Genomic DNA, 18,681 nt, shown 5'->3' on the forward strand with positions numbered 1-18,681 from the left:
TTATTTTTTTATTTAAACAGGTAAAATCAACATAAAAATTCTAAATTCTATTGAACTATCATCATGATAAATTGTTCTATAAAGATCTAAAAGGTCTAAAACATTACAACAAACATTTGAATTTAGGCTACACTTCAAATTGACATTCATGCCTTTTTACTTCAGGCTCTCTTGGTTGGTTTGTTTGTTTGTTTATTAGGATTTTAACATCATGTTTTGGTTACATTCATGACAGGAACAGCAGTTACTCACTACACAAGTTTCATCAGTTCACAAGGTTATATTAAACACAGTCCTGGACAATTTAGTATCTCCAATTCACCTTACTTGCATGTCTTTGTACTATGGGAGGAAACTGGAGCTTCCCAGAGGAAACCCAAGCAGACTTGGGGAGAACATGCAAACTCCACACAGAAAGGACCCGGACCGCCCCACCTGGGGATCGAACCCAAGACCTTCTTGCTGTGAGGCGACAGTGCTACCCACTTAGCCACCATGCCGTCCGGCTCTCTTGGTTTAATACTTTGGATCTATAAACATTGCCTTCAATTACAGACACTGACTTTTGCAACCTATAGTTAAACTTACAGTTGGTGGCACAGCAGCCGCTCTAGTTCTTTGACCCAGTCTAGAGGGGCTGCCTAGCCTAGGCAGAGTAACTGTAGTTTCATATTTTCTCTACCTTTATGATATACTGATGTATGTTTAGTACCAGATCTGTGGTTTTTTATATATTATTGGATCTCTGACTTGCTTGGAATGCTCATTTCAGAAAGTTTGTCTTTAAAAACTGCTAATTCACAATTGTCTATCAAAATACTGAGCCAGTTGGTACTAATGTGTTTGAAGGTAGCCTTACATTTATAAATTATAAATACATTATAAATGATATATTTTTTAAATATTTTGGTACATTAAAGACCCACTTGACTATTTTTGCAATGTACAATTACAAATAATTCATTAATTTCTTTTTAAAGTTTATGTAGAGACATACAATTGGTTTTCAATTTAGTAAGTTTTCAGCAAAAAATAAAAACATAAATTAATAAAAAATAAAGTACATATTAATAACAATAATAATAATAATAATAATAATAATAATAACACTGAAATATATTTGTTAATGTTTTTTGCTTAATTTCATGAAAAAGTTTTAGCTCATTTTAAAAGAACTGAAAACGACGTAAGATGGGTGAGAAACCTAAAAAACTGGGAGGAGAAAAGAAGAGATCACAATTCTTCCCTACACACTTCTCATGGTCTAGATCGGTAACTAACCAAAAAACTGACGGCATCAAACAAAAATGTATCACGTCTACACTGTTTTGGGGTTGTTTTTGTTCTTTTTTAAAGGAGGTAAGAATGTTTTTCATTTCTTTTAGCGTCATAAAGAATTAATTTATTTCCAAGAGGTTGTAAGCTCTTAAAAATAAGCAGAAGTGTGAAACATAATTTTATGGTATCTGACTGGAAATTGTTAAACAAAACTTTTTATTTCAAGTTACTGAAGTTCAGGTTTTCCAGTTATTCAGTTATTTTTGAGCTGTTGATGCACCGGAAGTATGGAATAATATTAATAATAAACATAAAGAGTTAAGTTACATGTACCTACACTGTCTACATTACATATCTATTAATGAATACAGTTATGTTATTATATGTGTATTAATACATATGTATTATAATATAATATAATATAATATAAAATAATATAATATCAGCCTCTGATTGTGTGTATATAGTAGATTCAAAGTCACAGTGTAGTAAAATATTTTAAATATTATAGTTCAAATTTACTACAACAATTTTCATCCCACGTTTTAATGACTTTTTTATTACCTGTTTCAATCTGTTTTTCTCACACACACACTGGCAATATTGTTCTTATAAAAAATTATACAATTTGTGTGACAGTTTGAATGATAAGCTGAACGATTTAATGATACATGAGTTATAAAATTTCTTAATATTTGGCATGACTGGCAAAACAAGTAAAACATTTGTGAAACCGACCATGCCAATTGAAGCACATGTTCAGAAGACCAAATAAACCAGTTAAGACTAAAGAAATTCAAGTAAATTAAAGATTAATTAAAGATAAAATTTAACTAAAATACTCAAAGATTCAACTGAACCCCAAAGACTTTACGAATATTATACACTAAGTGTTTTTCAGGCAGTTATGTAAAAATGTCAATAAATTCAGAGGTGTATTATGTATTTAACTTTATTTCACTATAAGCTTCACTCCCACACACAGTTTTATCAGATTATCTTGTTACTAAAGCATTAAGGAGTGATTAACCGGTTTTTAACATGTTTCTTACCTGTTTTAACCAGCTAAATAAATGAAGCCAGTGTACGCTCTACATTTACTAAGTACATTTGCAATTTATTATAAATATTCACTATCAATACTTACATCTGATAAATTCTTAAACAGTTGTTGTACTCTGAATATTAGATTATTAAGCTTATATACTGTAAAGCTTAACAGGTGAATAAATATTTGGCTGACCCTGCGCTCAGACCCCAGCTTCCAAACAAGCTGGGATATGCGAAGAAAGAATTTCATTGTACTGTACACGTGTTTATGTATATATGACAAATAAAGGATATCTTCAAATATTTAAGAACCTGCAAAGCCACAGACTGAAAGAAGACTAAATAATGAGTGCTTAAAATCTGTACTTTTAAATTCTATTTGTCTGAACTGATTTGTAGAAAGGACAGTCAGTGGACTCTAAAATGTAGATATATTGTTTACAGTGGATAAAAATAGATCATTACAGCTGTGCTGTAATCTGTTACGAAACTCAGCTCATCTGTACTGAACTACTTTAAACATTTTCCATTTGAGGCAGATGAGCAAGCGTGAGAGGAAAGAGATTCTATTCATCCAAAACGTAAACTGAACACAATCAGTTAGAATTGTTGTTTTTAGAATATGTAGCATTTCTATTTCATTTTGTACCATTACAGTGGTATAAAATCACATATATAGTGAAGGAAGAGCTTTATCACCCACCACCAACTGGGCATTTTGAATGTTACGTAACAACCAGCCATAACATTACGGCACTGACCTGCCAAGACATGAACTCGGACTTCAGAAGGTGTCCAGTAGTATCTGGTCCCAAGACATTACCAGCAGGATCTTTAATTTCTGTCAATTGTGGGGTGGGTCGTCCTACAGAGCATCCTGGTGCCATCTCTTCCACAGGTGAATAAAGCACACAAAGCTGGCCGTTCAGGATTTGTCTGTTTAGTCGAACATCTTTTATTTATCTTATGTCCAGTTCCAATATCTTATGTTCAGCACGCCCATTCTAGGTGCATCTATCAACAGTGGACAGGAGTTTACATAGGCACATTGACTGGCATTCGACTATGCAGACCATTACAGGGTTCAAAGCACAGTAGCTCTTCTGTTGGTCCATACCAGACACCATAGCATCAATGTCCTGTGGGATCAATGAGTCTTGGCCGCTCAACAACCTGTCGTCAGTTTTATTTGTCCCTCCTCTGATAACTGTCTGTATCCACCTGGGCTGCCTGTGAGCACCTCTTGCTTTTTCGGAGATATTTTAACCCATTATGAGATGATCCTCACTTAAATTCCTCAGGTCTTTATAATAATCATTGCCATTCTCATTTTAGGGGGTAGTTGTAATGTTTTAGCTAATCAGTATAAATATCTAATCAATATGAATTAAGTTGCAGGATCCTGTTGGTGGAAATAAATCCTGAAAAAAGTAAACAGTAAATAAATAGATTTTTTTTTACTATTTCTTTATTTCTTGATTTATTTAGGTGTTACAACCACTAGGATTGTAAAGGAGGGTGAAAGCACGGATATCCAGTGTGACACAAGGCAGGAAAAGATGGTGTCATGGTTCAGAATGAGTGAAAACGGGCCTGTCAACTTTATTGCATCATTCAGTAATGGAGCTTTGAAGTCCGGTATAAGTACGAAATTTACCTTGAATGGTAAACGCCTTACCATAGTGAAATTTGAGAAGAAGGATGATGCTGGAGCCTATAGCTGTGTCTCCATCAACAACAATCAGCTGTTCTTTGGGGAGGTCACTCATCTGTCTGGAGAGCCTGGTGGGTCGATGCACATCTACAGCAATTACTGACAAACAGTTTCCAGTACCAGGATCACTTTTTAAATCTATAAAAACACCGATGAGGCATAGCATTATGACCACCCTCCTAATTGACTGGTCTGCTGCTTTGCAGCCCCATACACAACAAACTGTGCTGCACAAACTATTCTGACACCTTTCTATCAGACCCAGCATGAACTTCTTCAGCAGTTTGAGCTACAGTAGCTCGTTTGTCGGATCTGACCACACGGGCCAGCCTTCGCTCCCCACGTGCATCAGCTGCAGTTTTGGAGATGCTCTGACCCAGTCGTCTAGCCATCACAATTTGACCCTTGTCAAACTCAAATATATCCCATCCACTAACAGGTGCCGTAATGAAGAGCTAATCAGTGTTATTCACTTCACCTGTCAGTGATTATAATGTTATGCCTGGTCGGTGTATAACGTTGCTTTATCCAGACCAAATAATAATGATGTTTTCCCAATATTTTGGAGTAAAATGTATTTGGTATATAGTTAAAAAAAATCCAAAATAAATGCCATTCCTTCTTTACTGAATTTGATCTACACACTGATGACTTGTTTGGACACCAGCGTCTGTATTTAAAATAAATTACTTGTTTATGAATTTACATTTTAGCTTTATTTTAAGCTTAGATTATTTTAATCATAATTCCTTTCTTTTTTTTTGAGCCAGAACCTAAAAAAATCACACGGGCCCCAATAACCACAGCACCGCCAAACCCAGTCACCATCAAAACAACAACTGTGGCATGCAAGCCAAAAGGTTTATATTATTATTATTATTATTATTATTATTATTATTATTGATACCCCTATAAAACTAAGCATTATGAGCTTAAGGAAATATAACATGCGGTGTGTACTTTCACTTCACTTTAACAGAGACAAAACTGGATGTTAAACTGGATGTTAAACTGGGTTGTGAGCTGCAGATCTTTATACCTTTAGCTGCAGGATGTGGAGTTCTGTTTTTTCTGCTGCTCATCACTATTTTATACTGCAACCGTAAGCATTAGCATGACCATTTCTCTATTTCACTCACTCAAATTTATACTCACTCACTCACACACACACACACACACACACACACACACACACACACACACACACACACACACACACACACACACACACACACACACACACACACACACAGAGAGAGACATGTGATGTGTATTACACTGTAACTCTAACTGACATCAACCTCTTATTATTTAAAACTCACTCAGTCCCTGTCTTAACCGCTTATCCAATTAGGGTCGCGCTTGTGCTGGAGCCAATTCCAGCTTTTTAATGGGCACAAGGCACACAGTAACACCCTGGTCGGGGTGCCAGTCCATCGCAGGGCAGACACACACATACACACACCCATTCACCTATAGGGCAATTCAGTGTCTCCAATTAACCTGACTGCATGCTTTTGGACTCTGGGAGGAAACCGGAGCTCCCGGAGGAAACCCACACAGACACGGGGAGAACATGCAAACTCCGCCCCTATTTAAAACTTCTAATACATAATAAGTGTATATGGTAGATTCAAAAGTTGTAGTATAGTATTCCAAATTATATAGCTTATATATACTACAATTTCTATCCCTTATTTCACACAAACTATTTATTACAGATTTATTACAGCTCTTAGCAAGTGTCTTGGCTGTCATGGCTTTTGTTCATATAGTGTATATACTAAGTCTATTTCTGCAGGTCTGTATGTATTACATGTGTTCACGTATCAGACGTTCTGAAATAAACACATTTCTCTGCTCACCACTAGATATAAGAACAAGACGATGCCCTCATCATTACAAACGACAGTAAGTTGTTATGTTTTAAAGGTTTTACTTTCATGTAACAAGCAAGTATGAGCGTAAGAGAAATCTGATGCTTTTATCTCCCGTGTTTACAGACCCCGAAGCTTACCAGCAGGCCACAAACCCCTGCCCAATCCACACGGCTTCTAGTCTCAGGACAACAACTCTTACACCTTAAATCACACCAAAAACTATGCTGGTAATGAAGGAAGGATTTTTGGTGTAAATGAGCTTCAATATATTTTTTATATTTTTAAGACACACACACACACACACACACACACACACACACTCATGCCACGGGGTCCTGAGTCCTTAAGACTTAAGGGACCTCAAGCCACTGGTTTGGTCCTTGCCTTCAGTTACTGAATGTGAAGTTTGGCATGTTCCCTCTTTATCAGTGTGGGTTTACACAGAAGTTGTACTCACTGTTCTACATCATTCCCTATGTACGCAAGTTAATAAATGGTTAAGAGTTTGCCCAGCATTCAACTGTCACCCAGTCCAGAGTGAATTTCTGCCAGGCGTTATGTGCTTTCAGGTGCTGCTGGAGCCAATGCAGGTCTAATAGAGATAAAGCATTTATTAATGACACAAAAATAAACTAATAAACGAATAAAAAAAACACACAGGGCCAATGATGCAAAGCAAACAAAAACTACTTAAACTTCTGGTATATGTGGCATATGTACCTTTCTGCCACATATGTTCCTAAGGGCTACCCTTAGTGATACCAAATTAACATTTCCCCCACTTTCGGCTGCTCTCGTATATTTCCGACTCACCACAGCAAATAACGAATAAATCTAGGACAGTGTGTGAGTTCTTTAATAGACTTCAACGAACACTTTGTGGTTGTTGACCACTTCCAGGCCAGTAAACCACAGCTCACATTGGGATTAATACAAGTCTAGCTCAAAATCTACCGAAAACTGAGGCGGGCAGAACACACGCGTGCCATGGTCATCAATTACTCGGAATTCGAGAACAGAACTGAGATTCGTATCAGAATAACTGACCCAATAGGAGTCGAAGCAACAGCAGCCGGTCTGAGGTTTCTGTGGGCTCATGTGTACAGAAGGAGTCGGTTATTAACACTTACAGATCAAGCTGATCCTCCCAGTGATGCTACACCTGTGGCATTTTTAATAAAAAAAATATCCAAAGTGAGCATTATTAATTAGGATTAAGGTTAATAAGATGATTTATTAGTAGTGTATAGTGTTGTGTCTGTGTGTGTGTCACTTGTACAAAAGTTCTTACTTGCTTTTTAATCCTGAGAAGTTTTGAAATTGATGTATTTTTTAAATATTTTTACTGAAATATTTTACTAAAATGGTTATACTGACTGCATGATTTATACGTTGTATTAAATTTTGAGAAAAATGTCAAACAGAAGCTGTTTGGCCTTGATTTTAAAAGTACAATTTTAGTAATTATGTATAATAGGCACATGTACTTGTACAGTGTATCACAAAAGTGAGTACACCCCTCACATTTCTGCAGATATTTAAGTATATCTTTTCATGGGACAACACTGACAAAATGACACTTTGACACAATGAAAAGTAGTCTGTGTGCAGCTTATATAACAGTGTAAATTTATTCTTCCCTCAAAATAACTCAATATACAGCCATTAATGTCTAAACCACCGGCAACAAAAGTGAGTACACCCCTTAGTGAAAGTTCCTGAAGTGTCAATATTTTGTGTGGCCACCATTATTTCCCAGAACTGCCTTAACTCTCCTGGGCATGGAGTTTACCAGAGCTTCACAGGTTGCCACTGGAATGCTTTTCCACTCCTCCATGACGACATCACGGAGCTGGCGGATATTCGAGACTTTGCGCTCCTCCACCTTCCGCTTGAGGATGCCCCAAAGATGTTCTATTGGGTTTAGGTCTGGAGACATGCTTGGCCAGTTCATCACCTTTACCCTCAGCCTCTTCAATAAAGCAGTGGTCATCTTAGAGGTGTGTTTGGGGTCATTAACATGCTGGAACACTGCCCTGCGACCCAGTTTCCGGAGGGAGGGGATCATGCTCTGCTTCGGTATTTCACAGTACATATTGGAGTTCATGTGTCCCTCAATGAAATGTAACTCCCCAACACCTGCTGCACTCATGCAGCCCCAGACCATGGCATTCCCACCACCATGCTTGACTGTAGGCATGACACACTTATCTTTGTACTCCTCACCTGATTGCCGCCACACATGCTTGAGACCATCTGAACCAAACAAATTAATCTTGGTCTCATCAGACCATAGGACATGGTTCCAGTAATCCATGTCCTTTGTTGACATGTCTTCAGCAAACTGTTTGTGGGCTTTCTTGTGTAGAGACTTCAGAAGAGGCTTCCTTCTGGGGTGACAGCCATGCAGAACAATTTGATGTAGTGTGCGGCGTATGGTCTGAGCACTGACAGGCTGACCCCCCACCCCCCACTGACCCCCCACCCCCCACCTTTTCAATGCTGACAGCACTCCTGCGCCTATCTTTCAAAGACAGCAGTTGGATGTGACGCTGAGCACGTGCACTCAGCTTCTTTGGACGACCAACGCGAGGTCTGTTCTGAGTGGACCCTGCTCTTTTAAAACGCTGGATGATCTTGGCCACTGTGCTGCAGCTCAGTTTCAGGGTGTTGGCAATCTTCTTGTAGCCTTGGCCATCTTCATGTAGCGCAACAATTCGTCTTTTAAGATCCTCAGAGAGTTCTTTGCCATGAGGTGCCATGTTGGAACTTTCAGTGACCAGTATGAGAGAGTGTGAGAGCTGTACTACTAAATTGAACACACCTGCTCCCTATGCACACCTGAGACCTAGTAACACTAACAAATCACATGACATTTTGGAGGGAAAATGACAAGCAGTGCTCAATTTGGACATTTAGGGGTGTAGTCTCTTAGGGGTGTACTCACTTTTGTTGCCGGTGGTTTAGACATTAATGGCTGTATATTGAGTTATTTTGAGGGAAGAATAAATTTACACTGTTATATAAGCTGCACACAGACTACTTTTCATTGTGTCAAAGTGTCATTTTGTCAGTGTTGTCCCATGAAAAGATATACTTAAATATCTGCAGAAATGTGAGGGGTGTACTCACTTTTGTGATACACTGTATATGTTTTTTTTAAATTTTTTAAATATATTTTATGCTGTATTTTTGTTTATATTTTTAAAAAAATTGGTTATTTGATTATTATTATTATTAGTAGTAGTATAGTAGTAAATGTACTTATGTGCAAAAAAAATAAGCTTTATCTTCTGCTTCAGCTTTAATCTATAGTAACAAAAATTGCACATTGGTTTTCTTTTTTTCCCTCATAGTTTTGGAATTTTCATCAAAATATATGAGGGTATATTAATAATATTGTTCTAGTTAATGAAAACCAAAACCACAAACATATTTTGCTGAATCTAAATAACATTAATAAAAATAACATAACAGGTGCAGAGAGATCCTGGATAAAAAATTATTCTTTTTTTCTTCTTCCAGAAATCTTAAAGTATGAAGTCCATACTGATCTAAAGCAATACTAATGAGGTGTAAATTAAAATTAGTCATTATTTGGTCAGGTCTAAGTTCTAGGTTTAAAGTTTCACTCCACACCCACTGGCTTCTCTATGTTGTACCAATATGTTGTTTTAGGCGCCACCTGCTGGTCACCTGCCTTACACACCCAATTTATTTTTGAGATCGTTGTTGGAAGTTTCAGGTTTGTTTATTACTGTTAAGGTCGTTTTTATTGTTTTAATATGCTAGAAAATGTATGATTTTCTTTAAAGTTCCAAATAAATGAAGCACAAACCGGTCTTTTTTGTCTAAGCTGCCATCCATACACACATTTTACAGCTGGTTCTGTAACAGTTCTGTTTTTGTGACTGATGATTAGAACTCAAACTTCTTTACATGAACAACTTTGAGTACAAAATTTGAGTTTTTTCAGAAGTTAATCAACAAAATCGGCTACAGGATGACAAATTTGCTGGTGTAGAAAATTCTAAAATGTCATTTAACTTTGTGGCACAATCTTCACGTTTGCTGTTAATGATTATGATGGACTACAGTCGACTACTCTGTGCCCATATAAATAGGGATTATCAAAAGTTTATTGTTAAGATTATTACAAAGAACAGTGTTCCCTGTCTCTGTCAATGTTTAGGAATAAAACCCAAACTGGTACCTTTTGTGCTCAGATAGTGGTATGTAATCCACTAAATATAGTTATAAAATATAAATATATAAGGTCTACCATGAGTAACAAGCTGTTTAAACACAGGCTTAGAGGCTGATGTGCAATTAAACACATTCTAGACAATAAGATGCTGTATGTATATTCTTACACAAGCAAAAAAAATGGGACACGTGTCAGAGGGGGTGTGTGAGGATCCGGCTCTTTTTGATCAGATCTATATAATCAATATTCCTATATTTCTTGTCTAGGGAAAACTTGGTTTATGCTATTTTAGGTTCAAAATGTGAAAACTATAAGAAGCCTAAGCAGTTAACTCCCTTGCAAATTGAGAATAATCCTTGAAACTCATTAAAATACAACACACAAACAGCATTAGCCCTTTTTTGCATTCTTTTTTATTTAAACAGAAACATCCCGTTCTCCATAACACTGTCCCAGGGTTAAAACATGAGCATTGCACTTCAAAAGAAAGGCACTGAATTAAGAATAAAATCCCCACGACAGGAAGACGAAGAATCTTAGCCACAGCGGCTGCTTGAACAATAAAACGTAATTCGGAAGACATTTGGCACTTAAGGTGCATGTTTAGGTTTTAATATAACGTGTTTTTTGGTTGTGAATATTAGGCACAGTGCAGAAGCACAGGTGTTTAACCGAGGAGGGTTAGTGTAGATGAAAATGAAACAAAAGATTTATACTTGGTGAGCCACATCCTACTCAAGCTGAGATCAACATGAGGAACAGACCAGGGTCAGGTGGTACTGCGAAAGTCAGAAGTTCTAACCACATGACAGCTTTACTGATGCTGAAAGGAAGTTCAGCTGACTTCTACATGCCTCCTGCTTGTAGCCGGGCTGGTTCAGGTTTAAGCAGAGCCCTTCTTGTAAATGCACTTTGGAAAATCTAGATAGCCCTTTTAAAGCAACGTACATAGGAAAGCCCGTCAGCAGAAATATCTTTAGAAAATATAATAATAACTATATGCAATCATAAAAGACCTACATAATCAAACGGATAAAACTAATCATCCAAACCAAAACCTCACAACATTTACTCCCCGTCCTTTATCACAACTACTGTAAACTAGACTAAGTAAACCAAAAAAGAAGTGCTGTACACTAGTGTTTGGAGGTGCTTGGGGTTTAAAAATAGCCATTCTTGTCGTGTGAGTCCAACGAGCCTATAGAAATTACACCCCGAATCAAAGAAATCGTGCAGTTAGTTAGGCACATGTCTGCTTGTGTTATATCGTATGTATTTAAATGGAGAAGCCAACTGGGTCAGCGCAGCACAGAATGGACTTCCCATAAACCATAATAAACGTCTTTTATCTGCTTGCAACAAGCGGTCAATGTGATTAAAAAAAATGCAAGACGGCATGTTTGGAAAGCTTATGTTCATCCGATGTTACAGATGTTGAGACTTTAATGCTGCCTTCAAGTCCTTTCAGAAATATTTAGTTACGAGACCAGTGCACAGAAACACAACCACAAAAAAGGTGCCAAGACAGATGCCAATATGAAAATTTTAAGGCAGCCAAAAAGTTTAAGGTAAGGAGTTTTTGGACACCCTTCTACAGACAAAATAACATTCATGTCTGTAACAATAGAAAACAATAAAACCAGCCTAAACCACCTGAACAACATTAACACTTACAATACTTACAACCGAGAAGGATTTGAATTCAGCATTACATTCAGGGTACAACTCCAAAAGAGGGATTTTTATCACTATAAACACTTACTATATGATCTATTTGTCAGGTTGGGCTGATCCCATATCAGCATTTCTACAGAAACCATACAATTAATATTCATGGCCCGATATGAAAAGCCTCTGTGTGTAAATAAATGTCTGTACACCTTTCTGCCAAAACAGAAAATATGCAAAGTCAGAGCAGCTTCTTTGTTTGGAATCTCTCAATGTGGCAGGGAGATGAAGTTTGGCAGCAATCTGAAAAAAATACAGGACACATGATTAGTTCTTGAAAAAGCTGTTGAGTTTGGTTTGAATGACGTTTCATAACATGACTTGTCCTGATAACATACCGGTGTGGCAGATCTAGCTCTTTCCACCCTTCTGTGTGGTGGTCGAGGACACCACATCTGTGCTCGGTTTGCCAGGAAGGTCTTTCACAGCTGGCACATCGGCTACTGCTGGTTTCTAAGAAAGAAAGAGAGGCACAAGTTATCAGGATGTCACACATGATGAACATTATGCAAATGTTTGGACACCCTGGTTCAATTCCAGAAAGGAATCTTTATTATGGCAATTTGTCTGAAAGCAGGGGTTCGGGTGGCTCAGAAGTAAAGTAGGCAACAACCTACTGCTGAGATCTGGGAATCCAGGGCTCGAAACACAGTGGTACTACTGGCCGGTTATATGCATTGACATGATCGGCTAATGTCTGAGGGTGGGGGTGGATGAAACAACCTAGCCAATGGGAGGCGCACTTTTCAATGTGCTCCTAATGCTGGTTTCAAGCCCAGATAGAAATAGGAGGGTTGCGCCAGCAAGGGCCTCCAGAGTAACAACAATGCCAAGACTGGTATGCAGACCAGATCTGCTGTGGTGACCGTAATTTGTCTGAAAATTTGTCTGTTTGTAAATCAACTGCATCCATTTATACATTTTCATTGACAGCCTGGCGAAGGTCCTGGTGGGCCAGACGCTGCCTGGGAACACTGGACAAAAGTTTGAAAACATCGCAAAGCAACACATCTTTACACATTTATTCGTTTAATTTAGAGCAGCCGAGAGGTGTGGAGTACTCTGAGTAAAACATCCGTATCTCCTCACAAACTGAGACTGGAGACCAAGATCGAACACCATAAAGTCAGCTCACAATATCTGAAACCATCAGTTTATCATCATTGCAGCTCTCAAAAAGGAAAAATATATATGTTTTGACATTCAAAACAGCCTGTGACTAAAGAAAACAAAATAATAATAAAGCAGGTGATTTAAAATACTGCCAAAGCGTGTGACAGTTATGAGGTTCATGCATAACGTTTCATGCAGGTCGTCAAAATGAGCATTGAGAAGAAAATAATGATTTGAAACAACAACCACAACCAATTAGTTAAAATATGTTGCAACAATATTATTAATCAAAATTTTCACAATTTGTATATCTGTGCTTTTTTGGTCAGAACTTTGGTCTTTTGATATTATATATACTGTATATATATATATATATATATATAACTACCTGTTTTTCATGTCATTATTTTTTTCTCCTGATATTAGGAGCAGTTGCATTACATGCACGCTTTACTGCAGACTTAGCCTACCTTCGGTTTAGACTTTGACTTTCCACTTTTACCCTGCAACCACACAGACACCCCTGAAATAGTCTGGCTTCACCTAAAAGGATCTTTTGGTGTTCATGTTTTCAAATATTTGTCATGTGTTAATTTGTTAAAAATAAAGTCAAAACATCAGTGAACAATACAAAATGTCAACCAAGTTTACTGGAACACCCGACCACTGCACTGCAAATCATCACAAACCAGTAAATAAATGTAAATCACCTTTGGTTTGCTGTCAGTTGATTTTTTTCCAGAGAGGTTTGGGAGCAGTGTGGATGCCAGTTCATCCAACACTGGGCCTGGTACCTGTAAAACAATTTAAGTTAAAGCATACAGGCAGATGTTACGAGCGTTTTAAAATATTTAATCCAATGTATTGAACACCGATTGGTGTGGGTCGAGGGTCGAGCACCTTAGAAGTGGTGGATGTTTTTGCAGGTGGGGTTTGTGTTTGAGATGCAGGTGGAGCCGGTGAGGGATCAGAGAAGTCACTGGAAAGCAGCTCGAGAGCTTTTGACTCATCTATAGATGTCTGTGAGTAATACAGAAAAAAGAAAATGACTGAAGCACAAGATAGACGAAACTTTCAGCACATCTTCGTACTCTTATAGGGTCTGCAATGATCTCCAACCAGATCATACATCTAGATAAAATAAGGACGGGATCAATCTTTTGTGAACCAATCTATGCTTCTAAAAGTGGAGCTTCAAGTAAAACCAAGATGAATGATGGAGCTTTACATTATTCTACTGAATTATGTGTATTTACACACTACATAGCACAGCAATATGCCTGTGGGCTCCTTGTAGAGCAGAAGGCCGCAACCACACCCTTCCAGCGGACATAGCACATACAGCAGTTAAAATATGTCAACATTCCTATCACTACCAGGATGCAACTATTGTATATATGGTACAAATACTATATGGTCAAAAGTATTTGGACAGCTGACCATGAGCTTGCTAGACATCCCATTTCAAAAATGAATGGTGACCTTTATGTGATTTTGTCATCTATAACAGCAGCCACTTTTTGACAGGTCTTCTCACAAGATTTCAAAGTATGTCTGTGTGAATTTGTGCCCATTCAGTCATGGATGGACACTGATGTCGGTCAAGAAAGTCTTACCGTGTTTCCCCGAATATAAGACATCCCCTGAAAATAAGACCTAGTAGAGGTTTTGCTGAATTGCTAAATATAAGGCCTCCCCCGAAAGTAAGACCTAGCAAAGTTTTTGTTTGGACCGTACGCTGTCCCTGCTGTGCTGTACGAGTGTGCTGTGGTGAGCTCCCCCTGGTGGCCGGATATATATACAGTATATAATAAATGTTCATTTTTTTTGTTCAACAATAAATGTGAATTCTTCTTCATGGAAAAATAAGACATCCCCTGAAAATAAGACCTAGCGCATCTTTGGGAGCAAAAATTTATATAAGACACGGTCTTATTTTCGGGGAAACAGGGTAGTTGATGTTCCAGTTCATTTCAGAGATGTTCAGTGGGGCTAAAGAGGTTAAAGCTCTGGAGTTTCTTTAAAACACACGTTTCTTATGTCTTATGTCTTCTTTTGTTCTTATTTCTTTATGTCTTTATAGAGCTTGCTTTGTACACAGAGATCCAGCCATGCTGGAACAGGAAAGAGCCTTCCCTAAACTGCTGCTGCAAAGTTGGAAGCAAATAATTTCCTTTCTATGACTGAGTTATTACACCAGTCAGCAATTGTTGTGGCTGAAATACATTAATTTAAAATTGGAATTGGTGTCCCAAAACTTTTGTCCACTGCTGAGTGAACATACGCTGACTTAAACATTAAGCACTTTGCTGTTACTTTGTACATCTGAAGCAACTGCACAGCAACTCTTTAAACTGTTTACACTTCACACACACAGAGTAATATATAAATATTATTTTGTCAATAGCATCTAGCTGGTGCAACCCTCCTATTTCTATTTGGGCTTGGGACCGGCACTAGGAGTGCACTGACAAGTGAACCTCCCATTGGCTTGGCTGTTTCGTTCATCCCCCCACCACCCTCAGCCATTAACCAATCATGTCCATGCATATGACCGGCAATTAGCACTGCTGGGATTTGGACCCCTAAAAAGTAGTTTTATTATACAGTAATCCCTCCTCGATCGCGGGGGTTGCGTTCCAGAACCCTCTGCGAAAGGTGAAAATCCGTGAAGTAAAAACATGTGTTTATATGGTTATTTTTATAACCCGATTCCATCGGCTTTAGCATTTAGCATCTTGTCATTAAAACCAATGGATTGAGGTAGCACAGCATGCTAACGTCAATATAACATCTCCCGTCATGTAACGATAACGGTTACATTTCCTGACAAGCCCGAACTTGCAAATAAAAACACTCGGTACAAGTTTATACAAGTTAAAAATCAGTAATATTTTATTTACGTTTGAAAAGAACTCCATTCGTTTCTCCGCCCCGTCAGCCATGTTTATTTTTCTGTGAGAGAGGAGCACCTGACCCGCAATGAATTCTGGGATTGTCTTGATCACTAAGGCAGTGTCGGGTGCTCACTCGTTTTTGAGTGAAAATAACGTTGAAACGTTAAGAAGTGAGGCTGTTAAGGCATCTAGGATTTGGAACAGCCTCCTAATCGGGAGCGCGCACAGGATGACGTAAAATGCGTCTATGTAGAGAGCGCACTAGCTTTTCAAACACACCCCTTGTCTGCAGAAATCCGCGAACCAGCGAAAAATCCGCGATTTATATTTAGACATGCTTGCAAATAAAATCCGCGATAGAGTGAAGCCGCAAAAATCGAAGCGCGATATAGCGAGGGATTACTGTACTTGTACACTGGCAATCATTTATTGTACTCTGCCATGTGTGTGTTTATATATTCTGATAATAAATACAGCGCTCACATTGATAGGTAAGATTTAGATTGAGATATTACTGCCCAAAAATTAAATGGAGTAAAAAGTGATTTCTATAATGCATACACCTGTTAACACATCTTTATAAATAAGAGATCTATTACCTGTTTATCTGGAACACCTGCTTTAGTTTGTAATTTCATCTCTGCTGCAGCCTGTCAGGAAAATCAGTTGAAACAAATGATTTTCTTTTTCTATCACAGTTCAGTTTGCAAACGAGTTATCAGTGGTATTGAAATGTCCTCTGTACCTTCTTATCTGCCTCTGTGGGTCGATATTCAGGAGGAAGTGTGTCATCTGTTTCACCGGCCTTCCTTAACTTCTCCTCAACCACCAGCTTTTCCTGAAGGAGATCAAACAGGACCAAGAAGTTCAGACTCTTTATTAAAGCTATTAAAGCTAACATTCATGACATTTGGATTTCAGGAGTTTCCACACGTTTGCACATGATGTGTACATGTACAAATGTTACTCTAAATTTGCTTTATTCATATATAAAACACAACTGATTAATTAAAATGACTGTAAATTAAATATACTATTAAAGGGTGTAATTCAAGGGTCTCATAAATTTTTCACTCAGTAGGAACTATACCAGATTCCACATTTAAATTAAACAAGTGGAATCAAGTGAGGAACCATTTCAGCTACATCGAAAACCCACCGGCACAGTGGATAAAAGTAGAGATTGTGTGACTTTTACCTTGACTTCCTGTTTAGGAGTGACTGGCACTGGCTCAGGTACAGCACCGATGCCCGTTAGCGTATCTGAGAGAGCGTCCATGGCTGATGTATCGTCTTGAAGCTTTAAGGAAGCAGCACAATGGTGGTATGCGGTCAGTATATGTATTTGTGAGCACATTATGTAAAAAAACACTAGTGTGAGGTCATGTTTACCTGGGTGTTAGCTTTAGGAGGCATCGGAGCAGCAGATTTGACAGTCGATGCGCTGGTGGGGGCTAAGAAATCATCTGCAAGCTTCTCTAGAGCAAAGTCTGCTGAGCTCTACCAATAGAGATTAAGGGAAGGATTTTACTTTGAATAATTTGCATACGTTGTTAATATCACAGAGTATGGAAACATGCATTAGTTTCTGATTGGCTGTTGTACGTGTTTACTTAATCGGAGTTCTAAGTTCCTAATACTATAGAGAAGAGCTAAATGATCATAATGATCAGCGTAACTAACAGTTTAAGCTAAGGTTTGTGTTTATGCTACTATATTTTCTTTGCATTTGTCACTAAACAACAGCAAGAAAAAAGTACTTTAAAGTATGTGCACACCCATCCTAATTATTCAGATTTCAGAATTTAGATGTTTCAGCCACAACCTCAGCCAAGGAGTGTATAAAATTAATACAAATTTTTAATCAATGATATGCTTTCAACTTGGACAATTTGGGAAAGGTCCTGCACTGTTTCAGCATGGCTGTGGACCCCTGATCACAAAGCGAGGTCCAGAAAGACATGGGTTATTCAGAGACTGAAAAAAAAACACCCCTCAAATGGAAATTCCTACTGGGGAAGTCATGTAGGTCTACTTAACCTACAATTTGGCATATGACCTCTTATTAATATCATCAATGTCCTGAACTATATGTCTATTCATGAGACAGACTGAATTACAGAGCAGATATCTATTGTTTTATTTTATTTTAATGTACTTCGTTTGTCACTCTACTCGACATTATATACTACACATATTAATGTGACTTACATTTGCTGGAGGTGCGGAGGGAGGAACGGGGGCCTGAACGGCAGAGGCCACAGATGGGGTTGTGAAATCTCCTGAGAGAATATCCAGAGCCTCAGACGGGTCCATGGAGGGCTGCAACATAAACAGCCAAATTAATAAATAGCCTCTACTAACACATAGACATTCCCATTCAGTTTAGGTTTCTAATTGGTTACCTGTGGTTTTGGGGGTTCAGGGTGCTTTTTCGGGTCATCTTTGGGGAACCTGTAATCTGGAGGCAGTGTGTCCTCTCTCTCACCCACAAACACACCTTTCTTTGATGTTAGGTTCTTCTCCTAATTCCAAACACACAAACATTAGTAGGCTTGATAACAAGCATAAATGTGTAAAACTGTATTTAGTTAATGAAATGTAGTATTTAGTACATCAACAATATCCTCAGGTCTGATTTCAGGAGATTTAGGAACTGGTTGTGCAGTGGGCAGTGTGTCTCCCAGAGCGTCCAGAGCATCAAAAGACATATCAGTGCTCTGGAAAACACAGAGAGTCATGTCAATTTAGGTTATACAACATCAGCAAAGAGGAAAGATGATGGCAGGTAGTTTACTGACAGGGACAGAGAAC

At 38.1% G+C, this 18,681-nt stretch overlaps 2 protein-coding genes across 12 annotated transcripts in view; one reads left to right on the top strand and one right to left on the bottom strand.

Annotated features, from left to right (window-relative positions):
• The first annotated feature begins 1,191 nt into the window (after window positions 1-1,191).
• Window positions 1,192-6,136, top strand: cd8a (CD8a molecule). The gene is made up of 6 exons (XM_063012087.1): window positions 1,192-1,195; window positions 3,817-4,113; window positions 4,813-4,902; window positions 5,022-5,144; window positions 5,914-5,953; window positions 6,046-6,136. The coding sequence occupies exons 1-6, from the start codon at window positions 1,192-1,194 to the stop codon at window positions 6,098-6,100; spliced, it is 609 nt and encodes a 202-aa protein (XP_062868157.1). The 3' UTR covers window positions 6,101-6,136.
• Window positions 6,137-10,519: 4,383 nt separating this feature from the next.
• The window catches only part of cast (calpastatin), a 52,308-nt gene continuing 44,146 nt past the window's right edge, over window positions 10,520-18,681 (bottom strand). For 10 of the 11 annotated variants that reach the window (XM_063011286.1, XM_063011284.1, XM_063011283.1 and 7 more), the window contains 12 exons: window positions 18,483-18,587; window positions 18,273-18,392; window positions 18,079-18,189; window positions 17,260-17,367; window positions 17,066-17,167; window positions 16,613-16,705; window positions 16,467-16,517; window positions 13,871-13,990; window positions 13,681-13,764; window positions 13,441-13,473; window positions 12,196-12,310; window positions 10,520-12,100 (listed from right to left, as the gene is read on the bottom strand). In XM_063011286.1, coding sequence (XP_062867356.1) covers window positions 12,209-12,310; window positions 13,441-13,473; window positions 13,681-13,764; window positions 13,871-13,990; window positions 16,467-16,517; window positions 16,613-16,705; window positions 17,066-17,167; window positions 17,260-17,367; window positions 18,079-18,189; window positions 18,273-18,392; window positions 18,483-18,587 — 1,029 coding nt within the window. In that variant the 3' untranslated portion in view covers window positions 10,520-12,100; window positions 12,196-12,208. The remainder of the gene's footprint in view (window positions 12,101-12,195; window positions 12,311-13,440; window positions 13,474-13,680; window positions 13,765-13,870; window positions 13,991-16,466; window positions 16,518-16,612; window positions 16,706-17,065; window positions 17,168-17,259; window positions 17,368-18,078; window positions 18,190-18,272; window positions 18,393-18,482; window positions 18,588-18,681) is intronic. The other variant, XM_063011279.1, reaches the window with a different exon arrangement.

This window comes from Trichomycterus rosablanca, chromosome 16 (genome assembly GCF_030014385.1).
Source record: "Trichomycterus rosablanca isolate fTriRos1 chromosome 16, fTriRos1.hap1, whole genome shotgun sequence".
Taxonomy (NCBI): domain Eukaryota; kingdom Metazoa; phylum Chordata; class Actinopteri; order Siluriformes; family Trichomycteridae; genus Trichomycterus; species Trichomycterus rosablanca.